The sequence below is a fragment of the Globicephala melas genome, chromosome 18 (genome assembly GCF_963455315.2).
Source record: "Globicephala melas chromosome 18, mGloMel1.2, whole genome shotgun sequence".
In the NCBI taxonomy this organism is placed as follows: domain Eukaryota; kingdom Metazoa; phylum Chordata; class Mammalia; order Artiodactyla; family Delphinidae; genus Globicephala; species Globicephala melas.
In genome coordinates, this window is record NC_083331.1 from 16,915,583 (window position 1) to 16,938,920 (window position 23,338).

At 39.4% G+C, this 23,338-nt stretch overlaps 1 protein-coding gene across 4 annotated transcripts in view; it reads right to left on the reverse strand.

Annotated features, from left to right (window-relative positions):
* LOC115866657 (uncharacterized) overlaps positions 1-23,338 on the reverse strand; it is a 439,762-nt gene that overhangs the window by 295,215 nt on the left and 121,209 nt on the right. For all 4 annotated transcript variants that reach the window (XM_060287720.1, XM_060287721.1, XM_060287723.1 and 1 more), the window contains exon 2: positions 1,117-1,288. In XM_060287720.1, coding sequence (XP_060143703.1) covers positions 1,117-1,195 — 79 coding nt within the window. In that variant the 5' untranslated portion in view covers positions 1,196-1,288. The remainder of the gene's footprint in view (positions 1-1,116; positions 1,289-23,338) is intronic.

Sequence of the window (23,338 nt, forward strand, 5' to 3'; positions counted from 1 at the left end):
ACTTTTTGATCCTAGCACACTCTCTCCTCCTAGAAGAGTTATTTAAAAGTTACACATCCCTTTTTTTTATTACCCAAGCCCAGCAGGCACAGACACAATTCCCCCTTCTATTCCCTGCACCCCCTTTCTTCTTTCTTTCTTTCTCTCTCTCTCTCCTTCCCAGAACTTTATAAAGCAGTTCCTTCAGCTCTAGTTTTCTTTTTCTACATTTAAAAATGTGGCTTCTGCCTATAAAACTCCCCTACCCTTAGCAGTCCCAGTCCCCTGGGGCTGTTATTTGCATGATCTGTAAATTAACTGGAGTCACTTCCAGCCCTCAGTTAGCTTTTAATCAAACATTAGCAGCAGTGTTTACTCTTGTGTAATCTTTGGTTGTTACTTAATTTAATGCCCATCCGCACTTTTTTTTTAAAAAAAACATGTTCAGCAAATCCTTGGCTCATGCTGTTCGGTTTCTTTCCTCTTCCCCTCTGCCACCTCGACCCAAATCAAGCTCCATTTAATCTGTGTAAAGGCGTTCTAATAATTTTAATGTGCTAGTGCGTTTGCTCTCTTAGGGAAACAAGCAATCAACTCAGAGGCCTTGCTCTGTGTCCCCCATCCCACCACACATCAGAGAGGGTGAGCTGTAAATTGTATAGTTTTTGTTTCTTATTGCTCTGTCAGTTATTTGTGAGTGATGTAAGATGGGAAGCATCTTCAGACTCACATTTGGAAGATGATGGTGTGGCCCCTGAGGAAAACCCATTGAGAACTAACTTTGAAGGTCTGCCCGGTGGTGAGCTAAAAGCGAACACATCACATCATAATTCATACACAACTTTGGGTCTTTTGAACACTCCTCCCCAGCTGCCACGACCTCTAAAATAAATAAATAGTGCCTGGCCATTCTACCGTGTTCTGGAGTGGCTTTGCTTTCTCCTTTCATCTATGAAATCCATCTATGTCCTGCAGGAGAACTTCTCTAAGGCTATCATAAAGACAGAAGGAAATTCTGACTTCAAATGGAACAGGGAGTCTCAGCTTCAAAGAGCAAAGCACATTATTAAGGGAATAAGAATGGAGGAGAAAATTATGAAACTAATTTTAAAAGATGCAAAGAGCAGCTCCTCCTACCCTGCTTCTCTCCATTTCCGTTCACTCCGTACAAGAAGACATCCTCCTCAGTTCCAGGGTCTTCAGTTAATAGCATCATGCTCAGTAGACTGGGTTTCAGTGCCAAGGAGACAAATGTCACCTTGAAAATTTCATGCCTTTTCGGGAGATGCAATCAAAAGAACGTGTACACCTAAAGAGGAGAAAGAACTCTTGAGTCAGCAAGGTCTTAACTCGCAGTTCCATTCTTTTCCCCCAGACCTTAACCTTCAAATTTCATTGTGTTTCAGGTGTGCCTCTCTTTCCTGACGACTAAAAATCAGGATTCTCTTCTCTATACCACAAGGGAAAATCCTACAGTTAAGAATCCTGAATGTGGCGGGATGTCCTTACTATGTCTCACAAACCTTGCTCTAAGAAGAGCAGTGGGGACACATAGGACCGGAAGAAGAAGAGACGTAGAGATACTGGTGACTGAGGCTTCATCCAACTGCTGCAAATGCCAAAAGATGCATTTTTGCTCTCTCAGATAGGAAGGGAGTTCCTGGACTGAATCCATATAGAGTACGGGGTTGTATTTCTAGGAAAGCCTCAGTGAGGGGCTGAATTATGTGCTATTAACTCAAGCTGCAGCTGTCCTGGGGGTCAACAGATATGCCTGAGCTCATGTTAACAAGTACACACTGGTGGCCCATGGTCGGGGGCTGGGGTCACTGGGAGTCAGTCCTGAGATGCGCAAAGCACCCCAGGAGACACATGCCTCCCTGTCACTAACCACCAGCTCCCCCTTCTCCCTCGTGCCCACCTCTGGGATGTCACCACTTAGGCTCCAAAGTGCAGCTGTTCTGCTACACAAATTATGAACAAGTTCTACATCTTTCCTGAACCATCTGGAACATGCTCAAAGCACAGGACTGCACTGACAAGGACACTCAGGCTTCAGAACTCACTCCCAGATAACAGCTTTTCTCAGCAAGGGAATTTGCCCAGGTCCCTCAGGTGGCCAAACAGCCCTGTTGATAAAGGGAGCTCTGCTATAGGCTCACTGTGCTCCTCCTGTTCTTGTTCCCGATGCTGAGTGACCACTGTGGGCACTTGAGGCTTGTTCTTCCCTTTCTCTTCAACTCCCTCTTCAATATCCCTTAGCTGCCCATCCTCCACCCAACTTGCTCATCTAACAGTGCCAGCTGATCAGCTCTTATGGAGCAGCACAGGCCTTTAAAGCTCCTTAGGGGAGAGCACTTGACAAATATAAAATGGAAAATTTTTTAGACAAATATGACATTGAATTTGAGGTATCAGCCCAAATAATCCACATTAATAAATTCATTTATTTTCCGTTAAGTAATTGTGTGTGTGTGTGTGTGTGACTGTGTCCCAGTCTCTCCCTCTCCTTCCTCAGCACACCCCTGCATGTGTTTTTCACTGTGCAATGTCCAGCTTTCTGGGCTCCTCCAATGGCAGCCTCTGTCCACCGGGGCCTTCCTAGAACCCTGCACTGGTCAATGAGAAAGCAAACAAATCACAGGCACTAAGCCATCTCCACCCGTTCCCAAAGGGGAAGCTCTGGCGCATTCCCTGAAGGCCAGGCGTGTGAGGTAAAGCTGCTGAAGGAAGCCGACTTGTAAACCTCCCTCCACAATCAGGGTACATACTCTGTTTATTCTGTCAACCCTGTTTATTCTTTCAACTCTGGTTTCTCAGCAGATCAGCTCATCACACTACACCCAGATCGTGGGGACACAGAGAACACATCCAAAAAGAACCAGAGAGAGCTCAATCCTGCTGATTCATTCACTAAGCCATTTGTTAGCAAGCTGGTTTGGGGTTTCTCTTTTCCACAATATTTCAACACTTAGGGAATTAAAACTGCCAGCTGTTCTCATCTTCAAACAAAATATCCTGGATAATTGGGAATTTAAAGTAAGTTTCACTCTTAAAGTCCCCTTCCAAAACATGTCTAACCTTAATCAGTTAATGAAATAACTTGGAAATCCAGAGCATGCAAAAGAGTCATGTACAATGTTAAGTACAGAGTCATTCAGCACTTGGTAAACATGCACTGATGCAGACCTGGTTTCCTAAGATTTAAGATGTATAACCACATGATTCATAATTTCTGAAATATTATGGCACTGAGTATGAATTTACAAAAGGCTACAAATATCAAACTGGATATGGTGTAGCAGAGGGGCTGTGGAATCAGACAGACCTGGACTCAAATTGAATTCCATGATTGCAGTGCAACCCAGAACAAATATGTTCTCACTAAACCTCAGTGTTGTCACCTCTAAAATAGGAATCATTAAGAGTCATCCCTCAATTTAGTGAATCTGGGGGGGGGGATTAAGATTAGGAAATACATTGTAAAACTGTTTCTGGCTCATAGTAAGCATTTAATAAATGAAAACTGCTGGACACTCTTGTCTTACAGAGAATGTCTTTAAAAACTGGAAACAATTTTAAAACTTAGGAAACAATGAAGACCGCTTTGGGGAAATATCTGACTCCTAAATCAGATAGTGGAACATCTTGGAAACTCAGACTACTTGAAACAGACTTGTTTAAATGCCAGGGACAGGGCTCATACCCAGCTGACACTCAATAAACATTTATTGACACTGACCATGGTTTCTTCAGGTTAAAAATAAAATGGCTGGAAGAATTACAGAATCGCTTGTGGTTATTCCTGAAATATCATGACATCAAAGTAAGAATTCAAAACACCACCACACACAAAAAAAGCTGGGTACAAGTTTTGCTTAAAAGACTGGAATAACCTGAAACTCAAGTATTGCTTGTAAAGCAGAGGTTCATAAAATTATAAAACCAGAATTAAGAAAGATTTCCTAGAAATGGACAGAGACTCATCAACTTCAGCAGAGAAATTTCTTCATCTGTCACCCATTGACTCCACAGGGTAAAGTCACTATGCCAGGGAGGTATCTGTGTATTCCCAGGGTGAGACCACCAACTCTTCCATTTTAGCCAAAGGGCTACTGAACTAGAATGGAATATTGGCTGATTGAATAAGTTAGAGTCAAACTCAAACAGATACTCTCACAGAGGAGAGCGCCCACACATAGATGGATAAAATTGAGAAGGCCATAGTTTAAAGTTTTTCTTTTTATCAAGGTAGAGGTTGCAATGTGACAATGATTAAGTTGTAGGGGAGGCTTTTAACAGAGTTCACGATGCCCTTGTACTAACTAATTGAAATATATCATTTGTTTTTCTAATCTTCTTTTAATTTTAGTCTAGAAATTACCATTTATCTTAGTATTCTTTCTCACAAGAGGCAAAAGAAGAAACAGGATTTCAGAATTCTATGAGGCATTGATTAATTCATGCTGGTCTGTCTTCTAGGTACTGGATATTAAAAAGGAAGGCAACCAACATATTACCTCCATCCTTAAGAATAAATCCCTGATCTTTAGGGATACACATTTAAAATGGGCCACTTGCTCTTCACTAAATGTCAAATAAAAGGATCTCTGGAACACTTAAAATTCCATGCTGCATGGCTGTTGATGTGTGGTGCAAACACACACACACACACACACACACACGCGCGCGCGCGCGCATGCACCTAGGTAGAAAGGAAAAGGAATCAGCATGGGCTGATTGTCTCTGACCTGTTTTCCACAGTTATTTGCTCTTTGCCAATGCAGAGCAGAACCATTATAGTAAACCCTTTGCAAAAAAGAGGGGGCACATCTCCAAATTAGGGAGGTTTGGCTGCAGGTGGGTATGAGAATGCAGAGTTTATGGAAACTTCACCTTGTATTTATTTATTATTAATATCTTTGTTAAAACCTATGAGCTTAGCCAGCCTTCCTATTCTGACTTGGAAAACACACCTTGAGGCCCCTTTAGCTTCCTGACTCATATTGCATAGTTGAGTTGTGATGGACAGAAGCCTGGTAGTTCTCTTCACAAGAGCAACATGTAGGCTTACTTTGTCCTTATATTAGATTAAAACATTTGGACAAATAGGATAAATTTATTGTTGTATTGTTGGTCAGCTTCCTTAAAAAAGAAAAAGAAAGAAAAGTCAGTCTATAATTATATTCAGTGGAAAGCCATTTGCTACTTTATACTAGTATAGGTCTCATGCTTACTGTTCAGACACAGTCAGGCTCCTCTATAGCTTGGTAACAAAAACTTCACTAAAATGAAGAAATGTGGTCATTTACACTGGCTTCTCTGGCAGGAAAGAAATTAAATTAAATTTTTTTAGTTACAAATACAGCTCACACATGCATATAACATGAGCATGTTGGAAAGATTCAGTTAATATCACTGATATATATATATCAGTGGAGAATGAATGTTTGAATAAGATTGCTAGATAAGATAGAATACTGGTTAATGTCACACACAGCAATAAAAGTACAACCTATATGATCATCTTTTCTACTGGATATAAATCACATGCATCACTACTGGACAAAATCTATGAATTCACATTTCATAGGGTCTGAGCATTAATCAACAGCAAATATGGTGCATTTCCTTAGAGAATCAGATAATCCTTATATGGACCTGTCGGAAAATTCTCCAGCAAAATAGTGAAAGAACATGCAGCCTTATTTCAAGTTGAAACTTTGTCTTAACATCTGTAAAGTGCTTTTTGGGGAAAGATGTTTCATATAGGAAGACAAATTAAGGCTTTGGGACAGATTTTTGTATAAATACGAATAGAACAGCATTGCCACTCAAACTATGTTGAATCCTAAGAAATACAGATTGGAGGTAGAAGCAACCCAAGCGTTTATTGAGGTATGAATGGATAAACAAAATTTGGTATATACACACAATGGAATATTATGCAGCCTTAAAAAGGAAGGAAATTCTGACACAAGCTACAACATGGATGAACCCTGAGAACATTATACTTCATGAAATAAGGCAGTCACAAAAAGACAAATACTATATGATTCCACCTATATGAGCTATCGAGAATAATCAAACTCATAGCAACAGAAAGTAGAATGGTTTCCAGGGGCTGGGGATAAGGGAGAATGGGGAGTGGCTGTTTATTAGGTATAGAGTTTCAGTTCTGGAAGATGGAAAAGTTCTCGAAATTGGTTACACAACAATGCAAATGTACTTAACACTACTGCACTGTACACTTAGAAATGGTTGAGATGGTAAATTTCATGTTATTCATTTTTTAACACAATGAAAAATAATTTTTAAAAATTCCAGAGTTGGTATCACCAATCCAGATACATGTCATAAAGCATGGGAGTGACTCCCACCAGACTGAGACCAAAATTTGGAGTGTAGGGGACCATCTGAAGTGCTAGATTGACAAAACCTACAATATGACACAAATGAAATAATTGCAAAGATGCCAACCTAACTATTGTGGACTTTAGCCCATATCATGGAAACAATCAAGCAATCTAGCAGAGTTGCCTGCCTGAGCAGCACAGCATCCTGTTGTGCAGGGTAAAGCCAGGAGGAGCTCAAGATGAGCTAAAATGGCCATACTCCAACATAGAGCCCCAGAGCTGCAAAGGACTATCTGTCCTTCTTTTTTTAAAAAAGATTTGTTCTTTGTTTAAAATTTCATCTCTTTTTTCCTATTTCATAAAAATGTATTCAAAGTCGGTCATAGACCTTAATTTAAAATGCAAAACTATGAAACTTCTGCAAGATAACATAAGAGAAAATCTAGGTGATTTTGGTTTGGCAATGAGTTTTTGTTGTTTTTTTTGTATTTTTAAATTTTCGTCTTTTTCAGCTTTATTGAGATGTAATAGACAAAAACTGTGTATATTTAAGGTATTTTGATACATGTATACATCGTAAAATAATCACCACAACCCAGCTAATTAATATATCCATCGCTTCACACAGTTACCATTCTATGTTTCTTTCTTTCTTTCTTTCTTTTTTTTTTTTTGTGGTCAGAATACTTAAGTTCTACCCTCTTAGAAAATTTCAAGTAACAATATAGTATTGTTAACTATTGTCATCATTCTGTATATTAGATTTCCAGAACTTACTCATCTTGCATAACTGAAACTTTTGACTAAATACTCAGAGAACTCCCCCCAACCACCACCACTTTTAATTTTCCTTACCCCTATTTAAGAGTTAAATGAGAAAAACTTCAGCTAATATTCACTGAACGTTGGGAAATAGCTTTCTGATGATCACGTTTGAATCTTTTCTCAATTGCCCTCAGACTTCTGTGTCAGGCTCTAGAAAAACTAGGCCTCTTGCAAAAAGTGCAAGGAAAACTCTTCTTATTGTCCATGGGCAAATCTCTCACTCTCACCTGATATGACTTCATCATAAATTGTCTACACCCTTCGGCAGAATGTGAGAGCTCTCAGGTGAGAAGCTTTGCCACATATGTACAAAATATTTTTATTCCCTCATAAACTTGATTAATCTTCTCCACAGAGCAATCACAACTTTACTTTCTTTCTTTTCCCTAACCAATAGAAACTTTCTTTAATTTTTATGGTGAATTGACATGATGCCATGGAATGCTGATTAAGATGAGATATTAAGCCCAATTGCATTTTAAAATCCACATCCTTTATGGAGTCAGAGGAAAACCACATCTGCCTCCATTCGGCAGTGTCCTTCAATGCCTTATATAATGCCCACAGTCAGAGTATTTTACCATCTGGTCATTAATTTTTCAGCATTATAAAAATTGAGAAAATTCATTCATTTGCAAAAACATTTAACTGAGCCTAACACTCAACCCTACACTAAATTTAAAAACAAACAATGTCTAGAAACATGTTCTGTTCCATTATACCTTTCATTATTAAAATGAGCATTTTTTTGGAACAAACTGCTGTGGAAATTCAAATGCTCCTTAGAGCCAAAAGAAATCATTCTCTCTGACTTAGGAGCCCCCTCTTGGTATTCACAGCAAACTAATTCAGTGAGGATTATGGAGGTTGTAAATTGAGGTATCCCCTCCAAAACCCAAACAAATCTCACGTACAAAAACAATGACAACAGGTAGAAAGAGGCATGTAGCTTACTAAGGCTGCCTATATGCAGTCTTTTGTTTTGTTTTGTTTAGCATGTTTTTCTTTTTCTCTTCTTTTTTTTTCTCATAAAGATTGGCTTTGTAGCAGCAGGTGTAACCCAACTCAAGCCACTCTAAAGTTCGAGTCTTTCTAGTTCAGACTGCCTCCTTACATGGAAAGACTCCAGATGGTCAGCCAAGAAAATAAGTATGAAAAGCTCAGAGAAATTTACAAAATATTTAAAATAGCTAACTAACAAGTTAACTCTCGGAGGAAGCAGGTAGAATTAAACGGAAAACTTAATTTTGAGGGAGAAAAAAATAATAAAAGAATGACAGAAAGAAAGCAAGCGAAAGGAAAGGGAAGGGAGAGGAGATGAGAGTCAGGAGAGAGAAAGGAGGCTGCCCTTTAAAGCAGATGCAGTCTGAAAATGTAGGCGCTGTAAAATATTTACTTGTCCTAAGTGCTTTCTCCTCTCCTGCTGGTCTGTGCCAACTCACAGCATCTTGTAAACGCTTCCATTGTTTATGGTCTTTTAGGTGCAAATGCTCATCAACTCAAAGGTGAACTGCAACTATTTCACAGAAAATAAACTCAGAGTATTTTTATGTGATCCTTGATCCAAGACAGCAAGGGAAGACAAAAGAATTCAGCACACTACCATTTTAAAGTTTTGATCCCAGCCAAAACTCAAACCAAATCTGAGTCTTAGGCTACCTCAGCCCCCTTTCTCTTTCCTCCCCACCAGAGCATAACCATTGACACCTCGAAGAGTCACAAGTTGGCACAGCTTTGCTGGTTTTCTAATAGTCTTGACACTGACCAGCATCTCATCCAGGGAACCCAAGGGTCAGTGTTAGGATTTTACTTCAACCTTATTTTTGACCTCTGGGCACTGCAACTATGAAAAAAGGGTTCAAACCATGCAATGTACTGGGGTGTAAAAATGGCCTATATCCCTATGGAATACCTGAAAATAACCCCCAGTTCAGCTTTTTGGAATAAAGCAAATGTTTATAGTAGCCCAAAGTGAAACTTAAATGTTTAACCAGCCCAGCTGCCTGTGAAGCTGGTGTTGTGGATGGGGGAGGAAGTGGTGGTTTCTCTTTGGAGCTTGGCTGCTGCAAGGCCAGGCGTGGCCAAGTTCAGGGGGAAGCTGCCTCCCCAACCCTTGCAGCCTCCTGTAGAATGGCTGAGACAAGCAGGGGTGTCCTCTTGCTTATTTCTTGAATGCAGAAAAGAAGGAGGAAAACAAGAAACACACAAGGATGAGTTGGAAATTTTAAGGCTCTGGATTCAAATATTTTTGTGGCAACTCAACTGTAAAATCAACAACAACAACAACAAAAACATACTGCCCACAGCAGGAGGAACTGTGTTGAACACTGAACAAAACCAAGGGAGTCGAAGGTGGATTTTTAAATTTCTGATTGGATAAAAAAAAAAAAAAAGAAATTAAGTCCAAGAAATAAAAGAGAAAAGATGACCAAGTGGTATGAGTTCTCCCATGGGTTATTTCATTTTATGTCTTCAGTAATGAACTACCTGTGGACCCAGAAAGTACCTTGTAATGTCCCTTGTGCTCTTATAAGCAAGCTACAGTAAAGTAGCTTTTGTCAAACCCTATGGTTTATCCTGAGTATCAGAAAAGACCTCCTCCCCCATCCTCTTTTTCAGCCGAAGATTGGCTTCCTATGTCACTAAGGATACAGAAGACAAACTTCCATAAATACCCATCTCTCTGCTTCCAGACCATTACTTCCCTCCTGTTACTCTGTATGAATAATCCACACCCCCATGGAGCAGATTCCTCTTAACCCCACTTCACCACCCCCACCAATGAACTCTACCCCTGGGATTCATGCTTTTATCTAGATCCTTCTCACATTGAATCAAGGCTGGCATGTGTGTCCAACAGAATATAGCAAAAATAATGCTGTACAGTATCCAAAGTTAGCCTTAAGGAGCTTTGAAGATTTCACTTTGGTCACTGGGAACACATGCTCTGGGGGAAACCAGCTGCCAATGTAAGAAGTCCAGATACCCTGACACCTTCCTGCTATGACACAGCCCAAGGTACCTACATGGAGAGGCCATGGAAAAGCAAAGAAATGCTCAGCTAGTCTCAAGTTGTTCCAGTCATCCTTTCTGAGGCACCAAAGCTGTGTAAAGAAAGAAATCATCTTAGATATTCAATTCAGTTTAGCCTTGGATTCCAGTCCCAGCTACCATCTGAATGCAAACCCCTGAGTAATTTCAAATGAGAACTACACAGCCAGCTCAGGCAAACCACAGAACTGTAAGGGGCAAAATAGTTGTTTCAAGTTACTAAGTTTTGGAGTGGATGGTTTTGTAGCCATAGACAGTCACAAAAGAAACTGGTACCTGGAACTATAGTGACACCATAACAAAATCCAAAAAGTGTGATATTGGCTTTGAACCAGGCAACAGGCAGAGGCCAGAAGGCCATGACACTTTTGTTTTTTTTTTTATCATTGCACATCCAAGAAGAGGTTTTTATTTTTTTAATTTTATTTATTTATTTTACATCTTTATTGGAGTACAATGGTGTGTTAGTTTCTGCTTTATAACAAAGTGAATCAGTTATACATATACTTTTGTTCCCATATCTCCTCTCTCTTGGGTCTCCCTCCCTCCCACCCTCCCTATCCCACCCCTCTAGGTGGTTACAAAGCACCGAGCTGATCTCCCTGTGCTATGTGGCTGCTTCCCACTAGCTATCTATTTTACGTTTGGTAGTGTATATATGTCCATGCCTCTCTCTCGCTTTGTCACAGCTTACACTTCCCCATCCCCATATCCTCAAGTCCATTCTCTAGTAAGTCTGTGTCTTTATTCCTGTCTTACCCCTAGGTTCTTCATGACATTTTTTTCCCTTAAATTCCATATATATATGTGTTAGCATACGGTATTTGTCTTTCTCTTTCCGGCTTACTTCACCCTGTATGACAGACTCTAGGTCCATCCACCTCATTACAAATAGCTCAACTTCGTTTCTTTTTATGGCTGAGTAATATTCCATTGTATATATGTGCCACATCTTCTTTATCCATTCATCTGATGATGGACACTTAGGTTGTTTCCATCTCCAGGCTATTGTAAATAGAGCTGCAATGAACATTTCGGTACATGACTCTTTTTGAATTATGGTTTTCTCAGGGTATATGCCCAGTAGTGGGATTGCTGGGTCATATGGTAGCTCTATTTGTAGTTTTTTAAGGAACCTCCATGCTGTTCTCCATAGTGGCTGTACCAATTCACATTCCCACCAACAGTGCAAGAGTGTTCCCTTTTCTCCACACCCTCTCCAGCATTTATTGTTTCTAGATTTTTTGATGATGGCCATTCTGATTGGTGTGAGATGATATCTCATTGTAGTTTTGATTTGCATTTCTCTAATGATTAATGATGTTGAGCATTATTTCATGTGTTTGTTGGCAGTCTGTATATCTTCTTTGGAGAAATGTCTATTTAGATCTTCTGCCCATTTTTGGATTGGGTTGTTTGTTTTTTTGTTATTGAGCTGCATGAGCTGCTTGTAAATTTTGGAGATTAATCCTTTGTCAGTTGCTTCATTTGTAAATATTTTCTCCCATTCTGAGGGTTGTCTTTTGGTCTTGTTTATGGTTTCCTTTGCTGTGCAAAACCTTTGAAGTTCCATTAGGTCCCATTTGTTTATTTTTGTTTTTATTTCCATGTCTCTAGGAGGTGGGTCAGAAAGGATCTTGCTGTAATTTATGTCATAGAGTGTTCTGCCTATGTTTTCCTCTAAGAGTTTGATAGTTTCTGGCCTTACATTTAGGTCTTTAATCCATTTTGAGCTTATTTTTGTGTATGGTGTTAGGGAGTGATCTAATCTCATACTTTTACATGTACCTCTCCAGTTTTCCCAGCACCACCTATTGAAGAGGCTGTCCTTTCTCCACTGTACATTCCTGCCTCCTTTATCAAAGATAAGGTGACCACATGTGCGTGGGTTTATCTCTGGGCTTTCTATCCTGTTCCATTGATCTATCTTTCTGTTTTTGTGCCAGTACCGTACTGTCTCTTAATGAAAGTTGAAAAGACAATGAGGAGAATGTTACTGGAGGCTGAAAGAAAGAGGACTAGCGTTACGTAGTGGTGAAAAGTTTGGCAATATGTCAGCCATGATAACATGGAAAATAGATAATATTCCTAATGAATTGGTGAATTTGGCTAGAGAATACCAGGCAGAACACTGAAAGTGCCAAATAGTTTCTTTAAGTAACATATGATAACGTACAGATAAAAAGAGATGAGTTAGGAACGGAACTGCTCCGTTTTTTAATAGAATTTAAGGAAACTATAGAGGGCCTAAGATAATATATCCATTCAGCAAAAGGGTCTCAAAGTAATATATGGCCTCAGGATAAAGATTAAAAAGAAAGATGTAGCTGTGAGCAATTTGTGAAATGTAACACATACATGAAACAATACTACACATACATGTTATATACACAAACAATAGGTTTTAATTTTATTTAATCTCTTAGAGATTTATGAATGCTGCTTTCATCTAATGAAATGAGCCCCAGTAAGATTCACAGGAAACGCACAAAATTAAGAGAACAGTGTTTAGAGAAACATCACTGGCTTGGACTGAAAGGAACAGAGTTCAAAATAAAAAGTGCTCCCAGGGCCCCAACATTCTACATTTAGGAAGCAGAATGAAATAGCCACTCAGTTGCAAAGAAAGATAATTTCTTATGGATAGGTAAGAATGAATCAAAAACCAGAGATAAGAGCCATGGAGAAATGTTTTCAGGTAGCAAGACTGAGTCCTAATATAGCAACTGGCATTATGTGCCTGCCATAATGCGGGAGGGAGACCCAGAATTGCTATGGAATAGTAACTGCTATATGCCTACAGTTCTCATTTTTTTGTATTATCCTACATCTTTTGTTATTGTATCTTTTTTTCTTTTTAACATTTTTATTGGAGTATATGTGCTTTACAATGGTGTGTTAGTTTCTGCTTTATAAAAAAGTGAATCAGCTATATATACATACATACATCCCCATATCTTCTCCCTCTGGTGTCTCCCTCCCATCCTCCCTATCCCACCCCTCTAGGTGGTCACAAAGCACCGAGCTGATCTCCCTGTGCTATGAGGCTGCTTCCCACTAGCTATCTATCTTACATTTGGTAGTATATATAAATCCATGCCACTCTCTCATTTCGTCCCAGTTTATCCTTCCCCCTCCCCATGTCCTCAAGTCCATTCTCTACATCTGCATCTTTATTTCTGTCCTGCCCCTAGGTTCTTCTGAACGTTTTTTGTTTTTCTTAGATTCCATATATGTGTGTTAGCATACGGTATTTGTGTTTTTCTTACTGACTTCCTTCACTCGGTATGACAGACTCTAGGTCCATCCACCTCATTACAAATAACTCAATTTCGTTTCCTTTCATGGCTGAGTAATATTCCATTGTATATATGTTCCACAACTTCTTTATCCATTCATCTGTTGATGGACACTTAGGTTGCTTCCATGTCCTGGCTATTGCAAATAGAGCTGCAATGAACATTGTGGTACATGACTCTTTTTGAATTATGGTATCCTCAGGGTATATGCCCAGTAGTGGGATTGCTGGGTCCTATGGTAGTTCTATTTTTAGTTTTTTAAGGAACCTCCATACTGTTCTCCATAGTGACTGTATCAATTTACATTCCCAGCAGCAGTGCAAGAGGGTTCCCTTTTCTCCACACCCCCTCCAGCATTTATTGTTTGTAGATTTTTTGATGATGGCCATTCTGACTGGGGTGAGGTGATACCTCATTGTACTTTTGATTTGCATTTCTATAATGATTAGTGATGTTGAGCATCCTTCCATGTGTTTGTTGGCAATCTGTATATCTTCTTTGGAGATATGTCTATTTAGGTCTTCTGCCCATTTTTGGATTGGGTTGTTTGTTTTTTTTGATATTGAGCTACATGAGCTGCTTGTAAATTTTGGAGATTAATCCTTTGTCAGTTGCGTCATTTGCAAATATTTTCTCCCATTAACAGGGTTGTCTTTTCATCTTGTTTACAGTTTCCTTTGCTGCTGTGCAAAAGCTTTTCAATTTCATTAGGTCCCATTTGTTTATTTTTATTTCCATTTCTCTAGGAGGTGGGTCAAAAAGGATCTTGCTCTGACTTATGTCATACAGTGTTCTCCTCTGTTTTCCTCTAAGACTTTCATAGTGTCTGGCCTTACATTTAGGTCTTTAGTTCATTTTCAGTTTATTTTTCTGTATGGTGTTAGTGAGTGTTCTGATTTCATTCTTTTCTATGTAGCTGTCCAGTTTTCCCAGCACCACTTATTGAAGAGGCTGTCTTTTCTCCATTGTATACTCTTGCTTCCTATATCAAAAATAAGGTGACCATATGTACATGGGTTTATCTCTGGGCTTTCTATCCTGTTCCATTGGTCTATATTTCTGTTTTTGTTCCAGTACCATACTGTCTTCATTACTGTAGCTTTGTAGTATAGTCTGAAGCCCAGGAGACTGATTCCTCCAGCTCCGTTTTTCTTTCTCAACATTGCTTTGGCTACTCGGGGTCCTTTGTGTTTCCATACAAATTGTGAAACTTTTTTGCTCTAGTTCTGTGAAAAATGCCATTGATAGCTTGACAGGGATTGCGTTGAATCTGTAGATTGCTTTGGGTAGTAGAGTCATTATTACAATGTTGATTCTTCCAATCCAAGAACATGGTATATCTCTCCATCTGTTTGTATCATCTTTAATTTCTTTCATCAGTGTCTTATAGTATTCTGCATACAGGTCTTTTGTCTCCTTAGGTAGGTTTACTCCTAGGTATTTTATTCTTTTTGTTGTAATGGTAAATGGTAAATGGTAAATGTTTCCTTAATTTCTCTTTCCGATTTTTCATCATTAGTGTATAGGAATACAAGAGATTTCTGTGCATTCATTTTGTATCCTGCTACTTTACCAAATTCATTCATTAGCTCTAGTAGTTTTCTCATAGATCTTTAGTTTTCTCTATGTATATTATCAAGTCATCTGCAAACAGTGACAGCTTTACTTCTTCTTTTCCAATTTGGATTCCTTTTATTTTCTTTTCCTTCTCTGATTGCTATGGCTGACACTTCCAAAACTATGTTGAATAGTAGTGGTGAGAGTGGACAACCTTGTCTTGTTCCTGGTCTTAGAGGAAATGGTTTCAGTTTTTCACCATTGAGAATGATGTTGGCTGTGGGTTTGTCATATATGGCCTTTATTATGTTGAGGTAAGTTCCCTCTATGCCTACTTTCTGGAGGTTTTTTTATCATAAATGGGTGTTGAATTTTGTCAAAAGCTTTTTTTTGCATCTATTGAGATGATCATATGGTTTTTCTCCTTCAATTTGTTAATATGGTGTATCACATTGATTGATTTGTTTATATTGAAGAATCCTTGCATTCCTGGGGTAAACCCCACTTGATCATGGTGTATGATCCTTTTAATGTGCTGTTGGATTCTGTTTGCTAGTATTTTGTTGAGTGTTTTTGCATCTATGTTCATCAGTGATATTGGTCTGTAGTTTTCTTTCTTTGTGACATTTTTCTCTGGTTTTGGTATCAGGGTGATGGTGGCCTCGAGAATGAATTTGGGAGTGTTCTTCCCTCTGCTATATTTTGGAAAAGTCTGAGAAGGATAGGAGTTAGTTCTTCTCGAAATGTTTGATAGAACTCGCCTGTGAAGCAATCTGGTTCTGGGCTTTTGTTTGTGGCAAGATATTTAATCAGTCTCAATTTCAGTGCTTGTGATTAGTCTGTTTATATTTCTTCCTGGTTCAGTCTCGGAAGGTTGTGCTTTTCTAAGAATATGTCCATTTCTTCTAGGGTGTCCATTTTATCGACATATAGTTGCTTGTAGTAATCTCTCACGATCCTTTGTATTTCTGCAGTGTCAGTTGTTACTTCTCCTTTTTCATTTCTAATTCTATTGATTTGAGTCTTCTCCCTTTTTTTCTTGATAAGTCTGGCTAATGGTTTGTCAATTTTGTTTAGCTTCTCAAAGAACCAGCTTTTAGTTTTATTGATCTTTACTATCATTTGCTTCATTTCTTTTTCATTTACTTCTGATCTGAACTTTATGATTTCTTTCCTTCTGCTAACTTTGGGGATTTTTTGTTCTTCTTTCTCTAATTGCTTTAAGTGTAAGGTTAGGTAGTTTACTTGAGATGTTTCTTGTTTCTTGAGGTAGGACTGTACTGCTATAAACTTCCCTCTGAGAACTGCTTTTGCTGCATCCCATAGGGTTGGGCTCATTGTATTCTCATTGTCATTTGTTTCTAGGTATTTTTTGATTTCCTCTCTGATTTCTTCAGTGTTCTCTTGGTTATTAAGTAGTGTATTGTTTAGCCTCCATGTTTTGGTATTTTTTACAGATTTTTTCCTGTAATTGATATCTAGTCTCAAAGCATTGTTGTCGGAAAAGATACTTGATACAATTTCAATTTTCTTAAAGTTGCCAAGGCTTGATTTGTGACCCAAGATATGATCTATACTGGAGAATGTTCCATGAGCACTTGAGAAGAAAGTGTATTCTGTTGTTTTTGAATGGAATGTCCTTTAAATATCAATTAAGTCCATATTGTTTAATGTATCATTTAAAGCTTGTTTTTCCTTATTTATTTTCATTTTGGATGATCTGTCCATTGGTGAATGTGGGGTGTTAAACTCCCCTACTATGACTGTGTTACTGTCAGTTTCCCCTTTTATGGCTGTTAGCATTTGCCTTATGTATTGAGGTCCTCTTATGTTGGGTGCATACATATTTACAATTGTTATATCTTCTTCTTGGATTGATCCCTTGATCATTATGTAGTGTCCTTCTTTGGCTCTTGTAATGATCTTCATTTTAAAGTCTATTTTGTCTGATATTAGAATTGCTACTGCAGCTTTCTTTTGATTTCCATTTGTGTGGAATACCTTTTTCCAAACCCTCACTTTCAGTCTGTATGTGTCCCTAGGTCTGAAGTGGGTCTCTTGTACACAGCATATATATGGGTCTTGTTTCTGTATCCATTCAGCCAGTCTATGTCTTTTTGTTGGAGCATTTAACCCATTTCCATTTAAGGTAATTATCGATATGGATGTTCCTATTACCATTTTCTTAATTGTTTTGGGTTTGTTATGGTAGGTGTTTTTCTTCTCTTGTGTTTCCTGCCTAGAGAAGTTCCTTTAGCATTTGCTGTAAATCTGGTATGGTGGTGCTGAATTCTCTTAGCTTTTGCTTGTCTGTAAAGGTTTTAATTTTTCTGTCAAATCTCAATGAGATCCTTGCTGGGTAGAGTAATCCTGGTTGTAGGTTTTTCCCTTTCATCACTTTAAATATGTCTTGCCGCTCCCTTCTGGCTTACAGAGTTTCTGCTGAAAGATCAGCTGTTAACCTTATGGGGATTCCCTTGTATTTTATTGGTTGTTTTTCCCTTGCTGCTTTTAATATTTTTTCTTTGTATTTAATTTTTGATAGTTTGATTAATATGTGTCTTGGCATGTTTCTCCCTGGATTTATCCTGTATGGGACTCTCTGCGCTTCCTGGACTTGACTATTTCCTTTCCCATATTAGGGAAGTTTTCAACTATAATCTCTTAAAGTATTTTCTCAGTCCCTTTCTTTTTCTCTTTTTCTTCTGGAACCCTTATAATTTGAATGTTGATGCATTTAATGTTGTCCCAGAGGTCTCTAAGACTGTCCTCAATTCTTTTCATTCTCTTTTCTTTATTCTGCTCTGCAGTAGTTATTTCCATTATTTTATCTTCCTGGTCACTTATCCATTCTGCCTCACTTATTCTGCTATTGATTCCTTCTAGAGGATTTTTAATTTCATTTATTGTGCTTTTTATCATTGTTTGTTTGCTCTTTAGTTTTTCTAGGTCCTTTTTAAACGTTTTTTTTTTATTTTCTCCATTCTATTTCCAAGATTTTGGATCACCTTTACTATCATTACTCTGAATTCTTTTTCATATAGACAGCCTGTTTTCTCTTCATTTGTTTGGTGTGGTGGGTTTTTACCTTGCTCCTTCATCTGCTGTGTTTCTCTGTCTTCTCTTTTGCCTAACTTGCTGTGTTTGGGGTCTCTTTTCACAGGCTGCAGGTTCGTAATTCCTGTTGTTTTTGGTGTCTGCCCCCAGTGGCTAAGGTTGGTTCCGTGGGTTGTGTAGGCTTCCTGGTGGAGGGGACTAGTGCCTGTGTTCTGGTGGATGAGGCTGGATCTTGTCTTTCTGGTGGGCAAGACCACGTCCAGTGGTGTGTTTTGGGTGTCTGTGGCCTTACTATGATTTTAGGCATCCTCTCTGCTAATGGGTGTGGTTGTGTTCCTGTCTTGCTAGTTGTTTGACATATAGTGTCCAGTACTGTAGCTTGCTGGTTGTTGAGTGCAACTGGGTTTTAGCGTTGAGATGGAGATCTCCTGGAGATCTTTCGGTGTTTGATATTACATGTGGTCAGGAGGACTCTGGTGGACCAATGTTCTGAACTCAGCTCTCCAACCTCAGAGGCACAGTTCTGACACCCAGCCCGAGCACCAAGACCCTGTCAGCCACACAGCTCAGAAGAAAATGGAGAAAGAAAGAAAGAGAGAGTGAGAGAGAGAGAGAGAGAGAGAGAGAGAGAGAGAGAGAAAGGAAGGAAGGAAGGAAGGATGGATGGATGGAAGGAAGGAAGAAAGGAAAGGAAAGAAAGAAAGAAAGAAAAAAGAAAGTTATAGTAAAAAATTTTTTTAATTATTAAAAATTTTTAAAAATTATAAATAAAAAAAGGGAAGAAAGAAAGAAGAGAGCAACCAAACCCAAAATCAAATTCACTAATGATAACAAGTGCTAAAAACTATACTAAAAAAGAGGACAGACAGAACCCTAGGACAAATGATCAAAGCAAAACTATACAGACAAAATCACACAAAGAAGCATACACATACACACTCACAAAAAGAGAAAAAGGAAAAAATATATATATATCTATATATATATAAAAAAGAAGAGTCATAAATCAATAAACAAATCTACCAATGATAATAAACTCTAAATACTAAACTAAGATAAACATAAAACCAGAAACAAATTAGATGCAGAAAGCAAACCTCAAGTCTACAGTTGCTCCCAAAATCCACCACCTCAATTTTGGTATGATTCGTTGTCTATTCGGGTATTCCTGAGATGCAGGGTACATCAAGTTGATTGTGGAGATTTAGTCAGCTGCTCCTGAGGCTGCTGGGAGAAGTTTCCCTTTCTCTTCTTTGTTCGCACAGCTCCTGGCGTTCAACTTTGGATTTGGCCCTGGCTCTGCATGTAGGTCGCCTGAGGGTGTCTGTTCCCTTTTGAGAAGTCTGAGGTCTTCTGCCAGCGTCCAGTAGGTGTTCTGTAGGAGTTGTTCCACTTGTAGATGTATTTCTGATGTATCTGTGGGGAGGAAGTTGATCTCCACGTCTTACTCTTCCACCATCTTGAAGGTCTCTGTTATTGTATCTTCAATGTGGGGGCCACGTAACTTATCTCTTTAGTTAATAGATCTTCAGACTGAGAGGAATCACTTACAAAGAGTTGCACCTGTGAAACAGTACCTGAGGCATCGAATCTGCAGCTGGGCTGATTTAGACAGTAAGATCCCGGACCTTGACTTGAGCCTTTTTCTATGGTGGGATGAGGCTTTGGGGCAGTCTTAGGAGAGGATGAGTGTATTTTCCACATGGAGAGAGATGAACTGTTGTAGCCAGAGGGGAGACTACAGCACTTGCTCCAAATGGTCACCATGAATCCCTTTCCTCCTTGTATGTATATGATGCTCCCCTACCAAGAGGTGGAATCTTGGGGAGGTTCATTATGCAGTGATAACCAGTACACCACACAGCAGAGTACTCTGGAATGTGAACAAATTCTCTGTGGGAATTTGAGGGGGAGGTCCCTAGGTTTTTACTACCCAGAAATGCAAGCACATGACTCCATGAGAAACAGGTCTCTAAATCTCTCTGGACCAATACACTATCTCTAGTTTCTAAGGCATACTTGCTATTCAGTCATCCTTTAACCAAGTTTGCCAGTATTCTTTGCTCAGAAAGCCCAGAATGTGCCGAAACATAAAAATATTCATGGAGGGGTTTCCCTGGTGGCACAGTGGTTGAGAGTCCACCTGCCGATGCAGGGGACACGGGTTCGTGCCCTGGTCCGGGAAGATCCCACATGGCGCAGAGCAGCTGGGCCCGTGAGCCATGGCCACTGAGCCTGCATGCCCGGAGCCTGTGCTCCACAATGGGAGAGGCCACAACAGTGAGAGGCCCGCAAACCGCAAAATAAATAAATAAACAAATAAAATTATATATATATATATATATATGAATTATCTCTCAGTGCTACCCTGGAACTCATCATCACCCAAAATCTCTCTACCACCAAAATCATTAAATCATGTTCATACTAACTCCTTTCGATCTAGCTAAAGGCTTGACTCCTCAGATAACAAAAGTTCTTCAACCTTTTTAGGATCTCTGTTCTACTGACCCTTCTATTTCCTCCCAATCCATCAGCTTTCTTTTTTAAATTCCTCCTTTCCAAACTTGAATTCCATGGTACATCATTTCAATAACACATTTGCCAGTGCCCTAAACTCTCCTTTTTATATTTATATCAGCAGCTGCTAACAAAATGCCAATGTTACCTGAACCCAACTATTTTTTTTCTTTATGTCTGAGCCCAAATAAATGAGTATTGTTGGAGAAAGTGACACATAGAGCAGATGGCATCATTGTGAAATCATGACACCAAAGCCAATGTGTCCTTGACACATCTCAGCAAGACTCCTACATGCATTTAGATCACTTCTTTCTCCCACCTTTCTAGTGAATATTTCAAACTCTCATTTCTTACTTCACAAAGAAAATAAAAGCCACAAGACAGGAGCTCCCACGATGAACTATGTTCATCTACGTTCATCCTCTCTTCTCTTCGTTCTGTTAGAGTAGATAGAATTAGCCCTTCTCCTTTCTAAGACCAATTGCTCCAATTATTACACTGGCCTTTTCAGGAACCTGAAACTTTATCTCTCCCTCCTTTCTCCTTTATATTCAGCATTTCCTCCTACTTGAACCTTTCCCATTGGGATACCTATATAGATATATAGATATAGATATATGTATATATATATAGTGTCAAGTTTCTCCCATCTACAAAGTAAAAAAGAAACCCTCCTCATAGTTCCTCACCAGTCTTCCTACATTTACTCTTCCTGTCCTCCCAATCTAGTCTCCACCTTGCAGCCTTTGTGATCTTTTCAAACTAGACCATGGTCACCCCTACCAACCCTACCCCACCTAAAACTCTTCAGACCCAAACCTACATATGCCTTATAAAGCCATGCTGGCCTGACCTCTGCCAACTTTTCAGGCTTAATTTTGCACCTGTCTCCTCCCTCACTCTCATACCACATTTTCACTGCTCTTCTTTCAGTTCATCAAATGTCCCACTCCCCTCTGTCCCCAGGACCCTTGTGCATGCTGTTCCAGTTACCAGTTGTATGTGTCTTTCTATACACCTCGCCCCATCCCTCACCAGCTCACCTAGTTCAGAAATCATCTCACTCAGGGAAGACTTCCCAGAACCCCCAAATCAGTAAACTCTCTTTCAGTGTAATTATCTCTGAAATACGCTTATCTTTGCAATTATTTGATTAATAGCTATGTCCCTCCACCAGACAATAAACTCCATTAGAAAAGAAAAAATCCAGTATTATCCCCTGAAGGTCAGCCAATCGCAGGCAAAAGCACTGAATATCTTTCTGATGAATGAAAAAATGAGGGAATTAAGACTGGCACAGGGCTTCCCTGGTGGCGCAGTGGTTGAGAGTCTGCCTGCTGATGCAGGGGACACGGGTTCGTGCCCCGGTCCGGGAAGATCCCACATGCCGCAGAGCGGCTGGGCCCGTGAGCCACGGCCGCTGAGCCTGCGCATCCGGAGCCTGTGCTCTGCAACGGGAGAGGCCGCAACAGTGAGAGGCCCGCGTAATGCAAAAAATAAAAAATTAAATTAAAAAAAAAAGACTGGCACAGAAGTACCCCTTATCCACTCAGCTCCCATAATCTTAACTAGAGTCTCTATTTGTGAAGAAGACAAATCTCGGTTTTCTAAGGAAGAAGTTGTCATAGCCACATCACTGGTGTTCAGTTTCTAAAAAAACTAGATTATATGCTAAAGGAAGAAGCAGGGCTAGAGATGTAGTGCTGCCTTCTGTTCATCCTCTGACCATCTTGCTAATCCCCCAAAGGAGGCAACTCACCACAAGGCAAGGTAGTCATCTCCATTTCTATTTTTTTTGGCATGTTTGTTGAATGACATTTCGATTACAGCCCTCTTGCCCCTGATTGCAGGCGTCATTTGAGCCCAAGAGAACTCAGTCTTAATCCTGTCCAGAAAACACAATATCATAGCCCAGTTTGGTGGCTGAATATACCAGATGGGTACACATGGCCAAGACATTGCAGGGTTATGAACTCTATGGGGCCTATATGCTTGCTGAAGAAAACTCTTGAGATTTAAGCTTTTGGACAAGATGCCCATAAGAGTTGAGTTTTTAGATATACTTTTATGGGATCTTATTTGCAAGCTGCTTCTTCACCATTGGCATAGAATCAACCATTCTGGGAAGAACTTCTACAGGAAGGACACGTGCTTCTCATTTTCAAGTAGACTCCTTAGAATACCTTGGGTTGAGCCAATCATTAGGTACCTAAAGAATTTTAGAACATTAAATTTAATGGCTGCAAATAGCAACAACAAAAATAGTAACAATACTCATTATGAATCTTCTCCTAGATGGTGGTACTTCATATAATCTTCACAGCAATCCTATGAGATAGGAAACACCTTAACCATTTTATATATGAGGAAATGGAAACTTGGGAAGGTTTTTTGCCCAAGGTTCCTCAGCTTGTAGGTGAGAAAGCCAGATTTCAAGCCCAGATTTGTCTGAATCAATAACTCTCGAGTTTTCTAGAGATAACACCATGAAGATACCTGAAGTAATGCAGAGACTATGACTTCCAGCAGGTGCTGTATTTCTCCATTGTTTAATCATCTACCTCTCGCATTCTTACTTCAGATCCTCAGGTCTTTCGCTCTCTCATCCCAAATCCACTGTCACTTGACTGAAGAAATACAAAGTATAATAAGATATCCTAGATAGAGGATGATCTGCCTGGGTTTCCTAAA